The sequence below is a fragment of the Athene noctua genome, chromosome 3 (genome assembly GCF_965140245.1).
Source record: "Athene noctua chromosome 3, bAthNoc1.hap1.1, whole genome shotgun sequence".
Lineage (NCBI taxonomy): Eukaryota > Metazoa > Chordata > Aves > Strigiformes > Strigidae > Athene > Athene noctua.
The window spans coordinates 12,382,675-12,401,350 of NC_134039.1; the positions used below are offsets into that span (position 1 = coordinate 12,382,675).

At 38.2% G+C, this 18,676-nt stretch overlaps 1 protein-coding gene across 3 annotated transcripts in view; it reads left to right on the plus strand.

Moving 5' to 3' along the window:
* KIAA1549 (KIAA1549 ortholog) overlaps positions 1-18,676 on the plus strand; it is a 151,789-nt gene that overhangs the window by 110,553 nt on the left and 22,560 nt on the right. For all 3 annotated transcript variants that reach the window (XM_074901989.1, XM_074901990.1, XM_074901991.1), the window contains exons 11-13: positions 8,470-8,672; positions 12,003-12,127; positions 17,475-17,680. In XM_074901989.1, coding sequence (XP_074758090.1) covers positions 8,470-8,672; positions 12,003-12,127; positions 17,475-17,680 — 534 coding nt within the window. The remainder of the gene's footprint in view (positions 1-8,469; positions 8,673-12,002; positions 12,128-17,474; positions 17,681-18,676) is intronic.

Genomic DNA, 18,676 nt, shown 5'->3' on the forward strand with positions numbered 1-18,676 from the left:
TCCATCTGCTTTGTTACAGACATTTGAGTAGATGTCTTGAGGTCAGACGAAAAGGCCAGCCTGGCTCAGGTGCCAAAAGCAAAAACCTGTAGAAGGAGAGAAGAACAGGGCAAGTACATGTGATGCTTTGCCTTGAGTAACTCTTCAGGGACTTTCTCTAGAAGTGATGATATTTAGCAACCCTCAACAGATTTCTCTTCCATGAACTTGTCTGGTCCTTCTAAACCTATCTGAGCTTCTGATGGGGACTTCCACAGCATGTTATATGAAGAATCACATCATCTTGTTTCATCTTGCTTTTATCCTGCCATCTCTTTGTTTTCTGTGATGCCTTCTAGTCCTTAGAGAGGACAATGAACAGCTGATTCCTAGGCATTTGTTCCTTGACAATCATGACTTTACAGATCTCTGTCATATTCCTGTCTCCATCATATCTTTTTCCAGAGTTGTCCCAGTTTCCTTATCACTTCATTTGAACTGGCCTTTGAACCACTAGCCTTTGAAAAGGCTGAACATTTTCTATTTCTTTTCCATACTTTTTGAGAGGAGGACAGTAGAGCTGAATATGCTATTCAAAATTTAGGTGGATATATAGAGCCATGTTTATATAGGGGCTGCTCTTGAAAATGAGTTAAAAAAAAAAAATCCATTTTCAAAATACGGATAAACTTTATACCATCCTAAACATAATAGACTACAGAGATTAGATTAATACTGGGGAAATAAATTCTGTCTTTCCTAAAAAAAGATTATAGTTTGCTGTAGAATTTAGCTATTTGGGAACAAGGAAATGGGCCAACATCAACTCATTGTTGCCTCAATTTTTAATGTTGCTGCTCACAGGTAGCTTCATTCCAGCAAGCAGGTTTTTTCTGCAGTATATGTGAATGCACTTTCTGTGTGCATTAAACCCTTTTTAGATATATGAATATGTTTGAGTCACTGAGCCCAACAAAATACCAGCACAAAAATAAATGAAAACTGCTGACTTATGCTCTATCTTAAGTCTGTTAGCACTTTTCTTGTATATTGTGGAGAGGAAGTGTTTCTGGACTGTGTTGTATATGTGCTGGGTCCAGATGGTGAGAGCCAGGTTATGAAGGTATTCTTTTGTTTCACAAGTTGAGAAAAGATTTTCTTTAATTTATAATTTTTTTGATGTGTAGTGCTACCTCTCTTAGAGATTGCAGTTGATGTCGGAGTTGTGTATGTGGCCTTGGAGGAGTAATTATTTGACATGCTTTATGGCTAAAAGACTGATGAAAATGAGACATAACAGTGACCTATCTACCCTGTAAAGTTGGTGATCTTTTTCTAACTTACTCCTGACACTTTCATCCAACCAGTGTGCAAAGGAACCTCACCAAACTGTGATTAAGGTGGTATCCACCCTGCAGCATTTCTGCCTGAGAAGAAAGGCTGAAACTGATTCAGACACAAAATTCTGCCTGTTATAGCAGTTATCTCAGCAGCCTGTGGACATATATGTACTCAGAGTTATGGGCTTTCAACAACATGATCCCTCTTGTATTTTCTGAAATTTACTGAGCTGTCATGGTAATATTAGTGTGGCAGGAAGAAATGCACAAAGGAGAAAAAGAGGGATGATGAAAATCTGCGAGAAGAATCTGTCTTAAGAAAATATTTCAGAACAGGTGTCTAGAGAATTTCAGGTTTTATAAAGTTTTGTAAGTTTGGGGGTTTCTTTATTTGTTTTTAATCCCACTCTAGGAGAAAAACTCCTGAGGTGGTATGTTTTGTGAGATTCCTGCTTTACTTACTGTTTGTATGGTGGTGAGCAGTAAACCACAGTTTTGCCTTTTCAGAGGAGGGAAGGAGGACCAGAGGCTGTACACTAGCTTGTTCTGGTTTTCCATGCCAGCACTGGCTATACCATGTGCTACTTCTCCCTGACAGTTGTGGAAACCTGTGCAGCTATAAGTATGTTTCTTCTCCACAAAGACTTGTTTGCTGAACTGCTTTACCTATAGCTGGTAATGGTGATAGCTGACAAAAGTGCTGTTGTGATGATGAATGTGAGACGTAATTTGTATAAAGAGGTACTTGGTCTGAGATGAGAAAATGGGCAGCATTTTGTACATACAACCCCTTTTTTGGATCTCTGATCTCAAAATCCTGCTTCTTTTTGAGATGGGCCTTGCGATAGAGGATATGGGCTGTAACACCACTGTAATGGAACAATAATGACATCCCATATAAGAGGTAATATAGCGAACTGCCATTACACATACATTTATTTTTACATACATACATGGTTATCAAGTGAAGGTATTTAAATTGAAATGGAGACCTTTTTTGCTTTGGTGATTAAAAACATTTCCTAAACCAGCAGCAGTGAGGGATCCCTCAGCACATTTCTCAGTGATGCTTAGTGGTTTTTTCTGAAGTAACCGAGGAAAGAGCTTGTGCTTATCCCACAATCTGGTTGCATCATATCCCATTTCATAGGGAAATTGTGTCAATGGCACAAAAAGACCTCGAGAAATACAAATAGGTGTGTTTTCAGTATTTTGAGGAGGCTGTGGAGACAGGATATGTTTTTTTCATCAACAAATGTTTCTTGTGTCTTAACTGAGATATGCATTATTGTTATTAAATCACATGTATAATTTGGATGCATACTTCATAGACAGTCCCTGGCTATGATCCTAAAGGGGTTTATGTTGAAGGAGAGCAATGTAAACAAAAATACAGAGGGTATACTTAGGTGCATAAGGGGTAGGAATGATAGTAGAAGAATGAGCTGAATAGGAAAATAAGACTGAGAAAGGTGAACATGCCTCAGTACTTCTAAATTCTTGTTTATTGGTAGGTGTTTTAGGTATGTCGTAGAACAGTCACTGCAAACAATGTGGGTGAAGGATCCTTGTGGGAGAAAGAAGTAGGCAACATCTTGAATGCGATAGTAGAAGCACGATGAAAAAATGAGTTAAAATTAGTAAGACCATAGCAACCACACTAGCAGCTGCAAATAATTGTACTGGTGCAACATTGGACTAATGCAGTGAATTCACGCTACCTTATGCTATGGTGCCCTGAGAATACAGGGAAGGGTTTGGTGGTGTGAATCTACAATTACGGAAGGCACTTTGCCATGCTTAATAGCTTTAAGCCATCCTAAATCAGACTGACTTAAGTCTTCAACCCACATTAATTTTAAGAACACTGATTCTCATTGCCTTGTTGAGTTTAAACTAGTAGACTTGAAAATTATTTTTTCTCCTGTAAAGTTTCTTTATCCTGTCATTTTTGTAGCATTCCATGTGCTGGCATGTTAGTAGGGTTGTAAGTCTACAGGACTTCTTTACAGGGATTCCTGTCCAGTTCATAGATTTATGTTCTGACACTAAAATACTATTTTTGAAATTACGCTTAGCTCCATTGTTTCCTTAGAAATGTATTTTAACAGCCTCTGCTTAATGCATCTATCTCTAAAAGGAAGAAGGCAAGAGTGTAGTATAAAATCAGTAGAAATTTGTCTTGTTATGTAATTCTTCATATTATGTCCAAATTCAAATGCCACTTGTAGGAGCTACAGGAAGAATACTGAGGAAGTGTATTTCTTCTTTTCTGCTTTCTGCTGAAATTACTCACTGACCTGTGTGTGCAGTATTTACTTTCTTGAGAAAACAGATTGTTGACATTCTCAGTGTGTCTCTGCATCTAGCAAAACAATATATTGGCAACCATGTTATATTTCTGTGACTTGAACAGTACTGAAACTATTAGCTGCTTTCATGGAATAAGTCTTGACCAAAGTGCACAGACTTTGTAAGCTTCTGCAGAAATGATTTGATCTTTCTACAAATTGAGCTTCAAATACTTTTTCTCCCATTCAGTATGTAACAGTAGAATTAAAGCAGTGCCTTGACTTACTGATTTGAAATAATCTTCCCCTTAGATTTCAGCAGGTTCTGCATTTTTATAATACAATGTTTTACGAATATGGTAGTTCAGACACGTTCATTTTGGTGGTAAGCTTCAGAGCAGTTTATCTTTTCCCTTTCACAAATAGATAAAGATAAAACAAATGAAAACCTTCTCTAACAACTTAGATTTGAAACAAGAAATCTTTGCCAATGCTGATTTTGTGCAGTCTTAGGTAAAGGCACTTGAGGCTGATTAAGAGGGTTAGTTTCAACACCTGAACAGCTAGTGGTATCAGCACAAATGTCCTCTTAAAAAAAGCGATTTTTTTTTTTTTTCCTTGACGGTGGTTAATTTATGAGTAGATAACTGATCCACACATAGTATTCTGACTACCTGTTGTCAAATGAGTAGATGTCATCCTATCTGTTAAACTATATAACTTAATATAAAGAAAAGGAAGAGTGCACACAGAAATTCATAAGAAAACATCGGGAACCTCTTCAGTCTGGAACATCACTAATCATTCATTCCACTGACTCTCAGTGATCTGACCATCTGGTCTTGCAGAAAGCAGAGCTGCATTTCAGTGTCCTTCACTTCAGATACTTTTCACTGAAAATGCAGATTTTGGTTAATATCGGCTCTCAGTTAAAGTCATAAAATTGCCATGGTCTAAGAAGTGAGGTATCAGAAGTGTAGGTTTCTTTTTTGTTGAGAAAATGAAGTGGGTTTCTGTTGGCATTGCTTCTGCAGTAGTAATCATATTTCTATTTCTCAAATAACATTTGCTATTTTTAATAAGTTGTTTTATCAGGTTTTTTTTCATTGAAGACCATCTTTTCATATTCAGACAGGTATCATTTTATATGTATTTTCACATGGTTTTCTATCATTTTTTCATTCATACACACAAACATGCATATACACGCATACAGTCTCTTACTGTTCATACATTGTCTGGAGCTGGTAGTGCCAACTTAAGCTTTTTTAGCAGGCGTTATCTAGAAGTGTTATTATTTGGCTGTACAGAACTCTGCAAGATTTGAATCATTCAGGCCAAAGTTTTACATTCAAGTATCAGTTTCACACTGAATCCTTTTTTAAGATGATAGCAAGAACTTGTTCTTTCAAAGAACAAGGTTAAGAGAAAATAGAGTGCTCTGTCCAAATTTTACAAATCATTTTGGAGAAGCTCTGGTGCATATTCTCAGCCTTTGGGAGTGCAGCGTGGGGAAGGAAAGGAAACAGGACCAGAAGGTTGTTTTGTGTGAAGGAGATGCTCTTGCTGAATCTGCGGGGAATTGCCCATTTCTGACAAAGTTTTAAACCTTTGAGAAAATGTTTACATGTGATTGGCAAAGACTTGTTAGAGGTTTAGCAGTTAAACTCTCACAGGATTACACCAGTTCTGTGCATATAAGCTCTATAGAGCTGTCACTTAAAAGCTGAGTTACTATACACAGAGGTGGTTGTGAGGCCAGGTAAAGGAATAAGAAGCAATGAGCCTCAGGCTCTTGGAGAACTGACAGCTGGCAGGCAGAGGGAGAGAGGGGCAGGAGGGTGGGATGGAGATAATGGTTCTGCTTGACAGGGAAGAGTAAGACCAGATGAGGAGTTTACCTGGCTGCAGCTTTAGGAAAATAAAGCCACAGGTTCTGTGGTGCCTGGGATGAGTGCTTCCTGAAGCCTGGAATGGTGGTACCTGAGACTTGCCAGTCCTTTGTTGCCAGCAAGCATCCATGAAATCCACTGGCAGTCTCAGCCACTCTAGCTGCAGATGTATGTAGAAGAATACATCCTTTCTCTTCTTATATCCCCTTCTTCTTTCATTATGTGTTTGCCAGCTTCTGCACAAAATGAGATGGGTGTCCTGATTCTACAGTTAACATTCTTATATTCTACCCAGCTTCAACTAATTCCAGAAGGCCCAGCCTATGCCAAGGATCCAGCAGGGTGGGAGAGAGCAAGAGGGTTCCTGTGGAAGAACTGAACTTATGATTTTGTAACTCAAGACTATTGCAATTCCTATGCATGAGAGGATCTGGCTGTGATTGTTCAGACAATCTTAAATGTGCCATTTCTTTTAGTGTGAGTGCTTGTCTTTGTGATACTAAGCCTTCTAATTCAGCTTCAGTGGTCTGTCTGCAGATAAACATTTGTGTGTACAGATGCTGTCATGTATGTACATGTACACATAAATATATCTGTTTCCTTAACTGCTTAGATGAAAGGTTATATGAGACTGCAGCTAGGAATAAGACTATCCAAAGTTGAAAGATTAAAAAAATAATATTTTTGCTTGTTGCTTTACTCCCCAGAGGGTTTACAAACCCAGTATGCTAGAGTTAACTCTAAGGTATATTGAAATGCATGCTTCAGACATGCAGCTATCTTAATAAAGCCATCCTAGTCCTTCCAATATAACTAGAATGCTTGTGTCTTCAGTTGTCCTTGCCTACCCCACCCATCACACTATTCAAAAAGCAGTTAGTAACTTTGCAGTTCAAGTCAAAGGTGCTTAGAAAAGGATAGAGCACCACCAAATTTTTTTTTGAAAGAACTGTGCCCAGCACGTGATGAAGACTCTCATCATCTTTGGAGCAAAGGGGACTGGAGGCAATGGAGGGGAATGTAGTGAAATAGAGGAAGTGATCATCAGGGATCAGCAGTGGGGCTGTAGGAGCATGAGGGTAGAGTATGAAAGGGTTAGAAGATGGGAAACCACTGAAGGGGTTCAAAGGAAGAGTGTGTCACACAGGAACATCTTCAAACAGAACAGACATCATGTCAAACAGATCAGAGGTGGAGGTGGGGTAACTAAGAGGAGTTTCAGTAATCAGAGTGTTTCAAGCTGGCATGGTAATTCTGACAGCAGAAGTGAAAAGTTCCTCAGAAGTACTGGGTGGGGAGAGAAGACATGGAGTTTTGGGGTGGGTTTTTTTTAAGCGAGCAAGATCTTGAAGACAGTGTTTCAACTCAGAAGGGGGGAAGTTTCAGAAAGGGTTCACTAGGTGGCTACAACTCAAAAAACGGAGAAACAGTTATACTTCACCTGGGCTAGCTCAATGGTGCCTTTTAGAATCAGTGGTTGCAGTCATTTACATAAATTAATTATTGAATCACCCATAATGCTGAATTGAAGGGACTTTTGAAAATTCCAAGAAAAATTGAGTACAGTAGAAGACAACAGATCTGTTCAGATAATAAGCTTACTCATTTTGTGAGAAATGAACGCCAAAACCTCTACCATTCAGATGTTGGATTTTACAGGTGAGCTTTTATTGCCATCTACTGGTTTAAATAGGCAGTTTGCTCTACTACAACATCCTCTCTAAGAACCATTTGGAAAATGTTTGCTTACTTAGAAAATATTTTGAAGAGATTGTTTCAGAATATTCCTTAGGCAAGCTTATCTTTGGCATGATATCAGACAAGTCTGTTTGTAGTTAGCTATGTTGGCATGCCAAACTTTATGAAAGGGGGTTCATTTAAGCATCTGGAACCTGACGCACCCATAAACGCACTCCAACACATGCTTCACTTTGCAGGAAATCAGCTCTAGGAACACACAGAGGGTTTTGTACGTGTGCTGTGCAGTGGGTATGTGTGCATGCACTTTGAAAACTGGAGTTGTCAACATTTTTTACTATTTTCAGCTTCCAAACTACTTATAATTGAGCAGGACTTGAAGAAAAACTTTCTCTTAATTAGTTCTTCAGAATTTCTAATTACTCCAAAGCCCAAAAAAATCAGCAGGAGAGCTTGAAACTTAGAGGCTTGATTAAATTAGGTCTGAATCAAGTCATTGACAAGGTGAGATTAGCTTTTTTTATAAATACAGCTATGAAAATGAAAGGCCCAGTTCTGTGTCTTTCTCAAGCAAGACACCCATTGAATCCATAATCCCTTAATAGGATCTCAAGGATAAGTATCTAATTTCTCTGAATTCCAAAGCCTTTTATATAATTTTCTATTCAGTATGAAATTCCTAAGAGTCAGATTTTCAGGTCTTTTACGGAGCCATCCATGCTGGCTGAAAAGTCAATGCCAGGCTGCCACATAACTCAGATCTGAAGAATGTTTATCTTTCATCAGATGAACTAGGTGTTTGTGCAAGCACTCCCAGACTCCTGCAGATTTGGGGAGCTCAAAATGAAGATCATTCAAATTATTTAAATTCACTCATTTTGACGGAAAGAAACAGAAAGATGATCTGGCAGTGGTAACGATTTCAGTCAGTACACAGGTGTCTACAACCTTGCACCCGCAAGTACACAAAAAGCTCTTCACACAGTGATTAAATTAGAAGAAATAGCTGGAGAGAGTGTGGCAGCAACAAAAGGCTATTTTTTAAACTAGATTTGCTAATTTTGAGTTTTAAACTATGTATCATATACCAAAGTAAGATGACAGAATCATGGGGGGGTTATTTTTCTTTTCCCTGCAGCTCACATGTTCATTCCTGAGACTAACATAGCCTGACCATCCTCCTAGTGACCATTGTTTGCAGATCTTAACCGAAGCCTTTGTATTCATTGTCACTCATGGTTCCTTTTTTTTGTCTTTGTGCTCTCACAGCTACAAGCCCCCAGTGTGAAAGGCTTTGATTTTGCGAAGCAGCATCTGGGCCAGCACAATAAAGATGATGTTCTGATTATCCATGAGCCAGCTCCTTTACCGGGACCTATTAAGGATACTACCCCATCTGAAAATGGAGATGTACCCAGCCCCAAATCCAAGACTTCCTCAAAGCCTTCAAAGACTGTTCGACACAGAGGGAGGTTAGTTCACAGAGATAAACCAAATTGTATTAGATGATAGTTTATTAATGACTGGTGATTGCTGCATTTTTAGTGTAATTACAGTGGAAAGAACTTCTCCAGAGCTCTGGGACTTGTGTTTTCTAGTGGGCCGTCAGAGTTACACCTCGCTACTGACACTTCGCTACTCATTAGTACAAGGTTTTGAGAGTTCAGTATCCATTTTTCTCTTAAAGGCAATATGCCCAATTAAGAAGGGTATTTAAGACATCACTGGGTTGGCTGGAGCTAACAAGTCACTGCTTGTTTAGTGGAAACACCAAGTGTATGTTTTTTGATGCCTTCTATTTGTAGTGATCTCCAGCTACTAAGGCAATGGGTGGTTAAAAACAAAACCCATTGATGAACAGCAGTGTGTTTCAATAATAGGGATCAATACATATATGGTAAGTTGGAATTTCCAGAAATAAGCAGTATCTCCAAATTTTGAGAAGATGCATGGGTGTTTTTATTTGTGATTATCTGGTTGCTCTCATAGCAAACCAGTTTTGCCCAGGAAAAAGAGTGATAATTTACAGCTGTGCAAGTGGAGACGTGTCTGTCAACCTTCAGCAGTAATTTCTTAACCTTTTCCAATAATCAAATTATATGAATGCCAGAAAGGATTGTGTTTGTAGGATAGGTGCTGTAATGGAGCTATGCAGCAAAGAAGAATCTGTGCATTAAAAAAAAAAAAAAAAAGTGGGAAGGTAATAGGTGGGGAAAAAATGGAGCCCTGAGGAGAGAAGTGCTACAATGAGTCACAAACAGCTCCTCCCTGCAGAGCTCCTCTGTGCTTCACTTTCCAGTAATTCTTCTTGCTCTTCCTCCATCTCATATTTTTGAACTCCTTTATCTCCAGCTCTGCATCCCCTGTGCATCTACCTATGTACTATTGTGCAATAGGAGAAAAAAAAAAGCAACACCAAGGACAGAATTGAATGAGCTTAGAAGGAAACGTAACAGTGATTCTGACTGAGCTGTAGGTCTCTGACACAGCTTGGTCCTGTGCTCAGTCTTCTGTGCTTCCTCTTAAGCCCCAGTTGTACTAAGATCCTTGCTTCTTCCCTACATGGGCTTTGTACAGCTCAGTTTTCACATTCCAAGATGCTGAGCCTGTCTTCCTAACTCCCTACAGGCTTTGCAAGTGGCAGACTACCAGTGGTAGGTACAGTAGAGGGTGGACAAAAATGGAAAATAATGGAAGAAAAATTAGCTAATTTATTTTGGTGTAGCTTAAATAAATTAAAACAAATTAATATAACGACAAGTGTTTCTGTGTTTCTTTTAAAAAGTTCAGAAGTGGTCTAAGACCCAGATGATACAGGAAGGGGAAGGTGTCTATATTCACATGCGCATAACAATAAGAGGAAATTTAAACTTGAGGCTGTTACTCTTTCATCTAGAATAATTCAGTAAATGAAGCAGGAAAAATTTTCAGAAGCCAACATTTTAATGCTTCCCCTGAAGACAATAATGAATCGTTGATCAAATTAGGAACAAAGATATTTCTTTTTTTAATAACATCTAAATTCAAACATTTCAAAACGTTTTCAAAAGACAATTTCCCTCCTTTCTCTCATCCTCCCTTAAGAGCAAATCTCCCTTTAGGCTTAGCTATGGAGATGTTACCATCATCTCCCTAACATGCTGACATGCCCATGTCAGCTTGAGATTTAAAACATTTTTTCCCTGAGGCAGCAGTTGAAATGTGAAATGATAGCATAGTGTTTTATGTTGGTTTTAGCTGTTTTCTGTTTTGTGAGGAAATACAGAACTCAGTTCATCACAGAGCAATTCAGGACTGTATGTTGCATGCCAGGAAATATAGTGGTGATGTGAGTACATGTTCTGTATCTGTAAAAAAACAACAAACAAGAGAAGTGACTGAGTCCAGAAAGCACGGCATCTCTAGGCTCCAGCTGAGAGTTAGATCTGTTGTTTTGGCTTGAGAGGATACAACTGCATATTCCTCAGCACTTAAAAAGAATGACTGATGTTGACTCAGCACTATTTATGTTCCTATAATTTACTTAATGATAATTTAGACTGAGGAAAGAGTATGAAGGAATACAGAGCACAATTAGGTGAAACAGAGGGTCAGTAGCAGATCTGGGAACAGAACTCCAGGCTTATACTCTGCTGAACCAAGACAAGGGTGATGGAGACAATAGCTCTGCCCACCCTCTCCACCTTAGAAAAGAGATAAAAGTGCAATGGTGCAGATGTATTAGCTCATTGAGAACTGTTTCTCCTTTTTTCCCCTGCTTTTTTTAATTGGGGTGTGACTTATTAGTATGATAGTCCTGCAGAAAAGAATGAAAGACAGAGTTCAATTAACAGTGCATTGCTCATGGAGGATGAAAAGGGGAGATGAACTTGGATTAACTTTCAATGAATTTGTCATTGGGTATAGTTATCTTAGTCTGTGTGCTCTAGGCAGGTTGACGTTTAGCCAAGAGCCTCAGTAACTAGTTCAGATATCCATCTAGCCCAAGCAAATCTTGTGCTTAACAAGTTAATGCACAGAGACATGAACATTTTCAGTGATTAACTCCCTGCAGGAATAGAATACGAATGTTCACAAGACAAAATGGTCACTAGAGACACCATCACAAAAGCATATGAAAAGACAGACTTTGGTGCCAGCTGAGTGATGGTGTGTGCCCTGTATTTTTGCTATTTTTATACTGTCTGAATAATTTTACAGCCGAAGAATTCTGTTGGGGAAAAATTCACAGTATTTCTTTGTATTTTACTGTAATCACGCGCAAAAAGTGGGAACAGTGAGACAGTCATTTGTAGGTATCAAATAATTTTAAGAATCTCATGGCTGCATGGGATAAATACATAGAAGTAGCATTTTTGAATGGCTCTGTGTTTAACTAGTCAGGAAAATGTTCATATGGACTTACATCATTAGCAAGAGACCACCATGTTAGCACGTCTGAATATTAGACTGATTACCTGTATGGGTTTCTTATTTCTAATGTAATTAGTTTCTGTCTGTAAAGTAAACTGCTACTTACGAATGCAGAGTTTTTTCTTGAAGTATATTTTAAAGGACAGATTACTTAATAATCTTGTCACATGTGAATCCTGTTGCAGTCAGTTTTCACACACAACAACAGTAACATCACGGCAATGAATATATAACTATGATAATTTATTATAAATTTTCTTATAAACAGAGGAAAATATTAGCAGTCTTCACAAGATGCTTTAGCACTGGATTCTTTGTGTGTGAGAGCTGAGCCCCTTTACAAACTTATGTTACATGTTGGTTTGTTTGTTTTTTAATGTTTATGACAGAGTTTCACCGTCAGATGCTGACTCCACAGCAAGTGAACAATCCAGTGGGAGAGAGACAGGAGAAGAAACTGCAAGACCATCAACTGTTGTGAATGAGGGCAAACCACGCAAAGCAGTGAAGAAGGGTTTGTTACTTTTTTTTTTTTTTTTTTTTGGTGTGTGCACTAGCAGTGCTTTAATCAGGTTGAAGAGTTACTCTAGTGCTGTAACTTTTCTAAACTTAGGCTGTTAATTTTTCTGGTTTGTGTTGCAGAAGATTTTCTTCCTCTCCTTTTTGGTTCAGTTTCTTCTGTTGAAACTGAAGATCCACACATTAGTTTCATTCCAGCAAGGTTTTGAAACTAATGCCTCAGCTGGAATCAGTCTTCCCTCATTTTCTCTCCCACACATCACTGGCCAACCTCCTTCCATTTAGGCTTAACTGTGGCTCTCTCTCATGGTAGCAATCTTGCAGACAGTTACATGGGCAGTAGAGGTCACAGCAGGACTTGATACAGTGTGGATATATTCTGTAGCTATAATGTCAAAAAAGTGAGATTAAAAAAAAAGCGACCAGGGAGGTAGAAGTTTTACAAATAAGTTCTAATTCAAACATCAAAATACTTTATGATTATGCTTTAGAAAGATGAAAATCCAGTGCTAATATGTTAATAACAGTGAAATTTTTTTGTGAAGAACCATCTTCCTTCTAGTTAAAGTGCCATCATCTATCTTGGAGGTACCATAAGATATATTTCTTTTCTCACTGAAAAGTTGGTAAAATACTGCAAGCACACTTTAATTTTTTAATTGAAAGAGACTTTTCAATTCTTTTCCTATTTAAAAGTGTGTGGTTAACTATGCCTACACAAAGTGTTTTTTCTGAGAGCCTTTTGGGTTTAAGTGGCTTGCTCGTTGCTTGAGGTTTTAGTTACCAGACCTTTGCCTTAAATCACAATAGTCTCCTAGAGAAAATTCTGATACTGAATATTTGGTAAAGGACTTTGTGATATCCCCATCTGTTCTTAATGCACGTGGCTTTGATGGTAGCGGAAACTGAAAAGAAGAAAATACTGACCACACTGTGAGCAATCTCTTTGGTATATGGAATGTTTTTTCTACGTACTCTGAAATACCAGCTGAGATGTAAAGATGACTATGTGCAGTGCCAATTGAAATTCAGATTATAGCAGACAGTCTTCAGTTTTTGCTTATGCTGAAGAAATAAGATTGAGGAATATGTAAGATAGGTCATATAAACTGCAAGCTCTTGGGTGGCTAAACAGCAAGTTAAATAATGTATGATTCTTAAACTTTCATAATGTGGGCTACTGCTGCAAGACCAAGGGTGATGGAGCAGGCTTTCCTCTGTAACAAATATGTAAGAAAACAAAACACAGCATCTGCTAATGTGATTAGAAAGTTATACTTCCTAATAATTCAGGAGACAGTGTATGCTGTATGTACTTTACACAGTTTACAAAAAGAAGATACTGTACTGCTATATATGTTTTCAGTGCCTTAGGTTTGCTCTAACGACTGGAAATCATGTCCAAGTAAATATATAGGAAAAAGTTATGCTATGACAGAGCTCATCTCAGAATGGTTTATGAGTTGCTCCTACCTATCTGACTTCAATTCTGTTGCCCTGATTTAGTGCTCACTCATTTCTTACCTGGGAACTTAATTTTTGTCTCTTTGTTTTCCATCTGGCTTAAGACTTTGTGTAAGGTTTAACATTTCGTTTTGGTGTAGAAGCATTAGGTATTGCTGCATCTGAATTATCTGGCAAAGGCAGCAAGGATGTTGTGTAAAATGTGTGCTTTTTACCGATCATGCCCTTACTGGATTAAATATACCTCTTCCCCCCTCCCCAGCATTTGATGCCTCTAGTTTGTAATCATAGGGACTATTTTTAGCATTCAGAAGTGGAGGCACTGTCTGCAGAGAGCTCTCTTAAATGGCAGATTCAGCTCCCTTTTAGTGCAGCTGAGGCTCGGCAGTTTGATCCAAGTTCATGCATTTCATTCAAAAGTAAATGCAATCATCTTACTGCTGTGTTTCTTTCCAGTTGCCATTCCAGCTGACTTATTTGTAATAATTACTGTGTTGTCTCTTCTTTTTCCTTTATGTTGTCAGGAACAAACAGAGTGGGTAAGTAACCAGAGCTGGTAGTTGAGTACAAATATGAATAGGGGTGCTGGGGTAGCTGCAATTATATCTTAAGGATGGAAGGATGTGTCTTCTGAGTCTAAAACACCAAAATTGCTTTTGAGCTGTTGAAGCATAAAAAATTCTCACTAACATAAATTATAGTCATCCAATTTAGGCACATTTTTCTAATTTCCTCCCAATTCTTTCAAATTATTGAGGAAAACATCACTGTGAAAGAAGCAAAACTGAGGCAGCTGTTGGTCCTGAAACTAGCTTCATATAAACAAGTTAGTGATATTGTTAGAGTTAATATTGCCTGAGACAAACACAACCTACCTGCAAAGAAGTATGAGTATTTTATCATGAACTAGTGTTTTTCTGGCCAGGACTGACTGAGACATGGCAAAGATGGGGCAGGAGAAAGCTGACACTGTCTCTGATAATGCATACCATATCTAGCGATAATTGAAGGACTGTGTCCTCTGATAGCAGTTTCCATCTTAAAATAATAGAGAAGGATGGATATAAGGCTGGCCATGGTGCTTTCTGTTATTGGGTTTGTACAAGTAACTGATGAGTTATCAGCTGCATTCTGGGGATATAATCTACTGGGTTACAAAGAAGCTATGCGAAATTTATCTGAAACTGCATACTCTGGCATGAGTGGAGGATTCCCATTGCTTTTACCTGAGTTTGGATTAGGCTTTATGAACTTTGGTTGCTGTGTCTCTTGTTTTTATTTCAGGAAAGTGCAGGAAGCAATAGCCTTCCTCTATCTCCACCTGTATTGGTTTTCATATGAAATTACAGCTTCCTGCAGAGCAGTTAATTTTCCTGACATTTCAAATCAATTAGGAGTTTCAACCTAGGGAACAGTGACGAACATTAATCCTGACGTGCCATATATGGACTAGTTTTTTAAACACGTTCTGTCCAGTATTTGAATATTAATTCCTCTCCATTATTTTTCAACCTCAGGTGTCTAGTCTGAGATCAAAATTTCATTTATATAGTGCCCTCTGATAGCTTTATAAGGAAGATTTTCTAACCATGGACAGTAGTTTAATATAAGAACTTTGAAATGAGAAACTGTTTTATTCACTCTGTAAAAACATCTAAAGGAACTCGTTCATGTGTTGAGTTAGAAACTATTTCTCCTTTTGTTGTTATGTGTACAGCACTGTGCAGTTCCCAGCTTTTTATCTACTTTACTATACTTCCATCTTAGTTTGCATTTATAGACACATTCAGTGTATGCACACAGGATTTAAAGGTCAGATGCAGCTTATGGGGGGTTTTTTGTGTTTTCATGCATCTTTTCTGCAAAAGAGAGTAACATATTATGTTGCTGTAGAGCCTTACCAAAATTTGATGGTGGAACTTTTAGACAGTTTTACAAAATGTGTTTAAGAACAGTTTCAGCTGAGAGGCCTCTATCCAGCACTTGTTTACATGTGCAAAAGGAAAGGTTATGGATGAAATTATAAACATTCAGACTGAATGCTCAGCATAACTGAACATACTGGACCTTGCTAACCAAGTAATATGAAAATAACCTTAAAATTTTCTGTTGGAGGTCACTCCGCTTTGAGAACTGCTCTTTGGCTGGAAAGGCTGGAAAAATCACTAATATATGGGGAAAATGAGAAAGCGGAAATTCAGATTTCCATTGCACTACAGGATCACTGAGGGGTTCACACTAACTACTTAATTTATCTTGTCCCTCTCTGAGAGGCAATGCTTGCATGCTTGAAAGAAATGCATGAAGATGGGGCTGTGAAAATGACAAATGGTACAGATCATATAAATAGCTACAGAGGAGAGGTATATTTAATTTAGGCTCTGTGTCTTACAAAACATTTGGGGGACAGAGGTCTTGAGTGGAACTGTTTACTTCCTTTTTAAGGACACTTATGTAGGAAAGTCACATTTATAAATGGTGCATACCATTTATAAATGGGTACATTTGACAGTGCATTGATCGAGTTTGAGAAATATGAAAAATAAGAATTTTTCTTAGCCTGTGGCCAGAGTGCTTTGCAGCCGGAAAGTAATGTGCTGTGAATATACTAAAGTGTACTCTTCCATCCCTCTCCTGCTCCCTTTTTATGCTAGAAGAGGGAAGCAAAGGAGCAAGTTATCTACTGTGATCTTCTACAGAAGATAGCATTCACTCCTCTTTTGAACCCTGTACTTCATTACTAGCACGTATTACAAATGACTCAGACCAGCAGCTGTTTTCTTTTCATTCTTGTCTGTTGGAGTTGGACCAGGTTGATCAACAATTCTGTATCAGAATCAAATCAGATTCTCCTGATTTGAATCTGAGAACCACTACCTGTTATTAGTGTGTGCAGGGATGTGGGTCTGTGTCCCTCTAGTGTGTTGTGTTCCTCCATAAGAAGAGTCACAAATCTTTCATTTCTTATTGCTTATATTTCATTGTGAAAAACAGTTTGAGAATTTGTAGCATTATCATGTGGACAAGACAAAAGATTACTTTGCAAGTCTTCATTAGTTTTTGCAAGCCTAATCCACATAAGCATTCCTGTTGTATGCCTAGCTCCTGCAAAAAGAAGACTTAAATATGTATTTAAATGCAAACCACTGGGATGAGTCTACAGATTTTAAGTCTTTTAAGGGAGAAGACAACTTTGTGTTGAAGTGATTAACTGTTGGCAGGACGAGGGCCACAACTTTCATGTGTATTGGTTTCCATAAAGTCTTTTGCTGATTGTATTAGAGTTGATTGAACCTCTTCAATAAATTGCAACATGACAGTGTTTGTGCAGCTTGCTTATTACTATGTGACCTGTTTATCTTGTCACGGAGAAGAAAACAATGATTTAAAAAGCTTTAATCAGTAAAATTCTTTGTTTTGTGTGGATTTAGAAGGATGATTTTTTTTTTTAATTTGTATATCACTATCACTTCACTGCATTTTGCAGTGAGACATTTTTTATTGCTCTTTGAACCTCCATTTGAGGAATTTGTGTCTCCTTAAGCACTTATAAGAGGAACCGTTAGCAGTATGTACTTGAACAGCTTTTTAGGGAGTAAAGTAGATTGAGATTTTTGGGGTTTATAAATGTCAGGAGCTTGATTTACAGAAATGAAGAATGACAGCTAACCTTCTGGAAATATAATGAAAAAATGTTTATAATTTGCAATCCACTGGGTAAACTTGTACACTAAATGGAAATCAGCTGGAAGGCCTATAGGGCAAATTAAACACAGATGGAAAACATGACATAGTCTTGTAGCATAGCATCTGTAGAGCTTAACATTTGATGGAGATAACCCTAACAGCACTACTTTTACTCTGTTCTGGTGATTTAGGACCTCCTCAGACCAGCAGTGGAAACGAGCAGCACTCCTCAGCCTCGATCTTTGAACATGTGGATAGGATGTCACGTTCCTCAGATGCCAGCAGACGGGTCCCAAGCAAGATCCAGCTGATTGCGATGCAACCGATGGCAGCACCTCCAGTTCAGAACTCAGTGCTTTCTGATCGAGTAGCAGAGACCAACAAAATTAATAAAGAGGTATTTCTGAAGTGCTTTGAGTGTTTGTGGAGGACTGTATGCTCAGCCAAGAGGGAAGTGAGAAGTATCCAGTTTGTTCTTATCAGAAGTTCCTCATTAGTTCCTGAGGAGTTGAACTATGACAAGTTACAGGAATAACCTTGTTTCCATCCAGAGAGATAATCTGACCTGGTTTTAAGAGATACGTGAACCAAAACTTAAACACTGAGAGAGGAGCAAATTTGAAGGTCAGGATACCTTGTGACACCATCCTTTGGCTAGTCAGCAGGACATGACTTCTAAGAATTGTGTTGTTCCAATTATCACAACTGAATTGTCTGGCCCACCTTGGTTTTCATGCATTTCTTTTTAACTTTTAGCAACTCAGGATGTGGGTTATGCAAGCAAGTTACCTCAAGACGTTCTGGGGTGTGAATTTGCAGCACATTCATTGCTTCCAACTTCTGATGTGTTTATCTGACTATAAACATACAGAAACTTCCTGCTTTCTCTGAGGCTCAGGTTACTGTAAACAGAATATGAGCATGTCTGGGGCATTAGGTGAGAAGGTAGTGTGCTGTAAAACCACATCATACATTGCCTGACAGTACCATGTACCTGCATCCTGGTTTTGTACTGGGTGTAAGGTGGCATCTTCTCATAATTCAGAGCGGAAGATTACCAAAACCTTTAACTTAATTGTGTTAAGATACTGTCTGTGTCTCCGAGTACCTTATGGAAGAGAAGTAAATACATAATCTAGTATACATAGGCAAGAGGGGCCATAAAACAAAAATCTGATTATATGAGCAGAAGACATATAATCCTAACTATAAATGTAAAGAGCAAGTCTGGTCTATGTCCCTTTTATGCTTTTTTGGGATTTTCATGAGAGAATACACAAAAATAATTTTTTATTTGGTTTTAATTCACTGCTGCAGCTGTGTTCCAGAACTATTCCATCACAGGCAGAGCAGTTGTTGCTACCTGATCTGGTGCCCAAGTGTTTTTCATTGA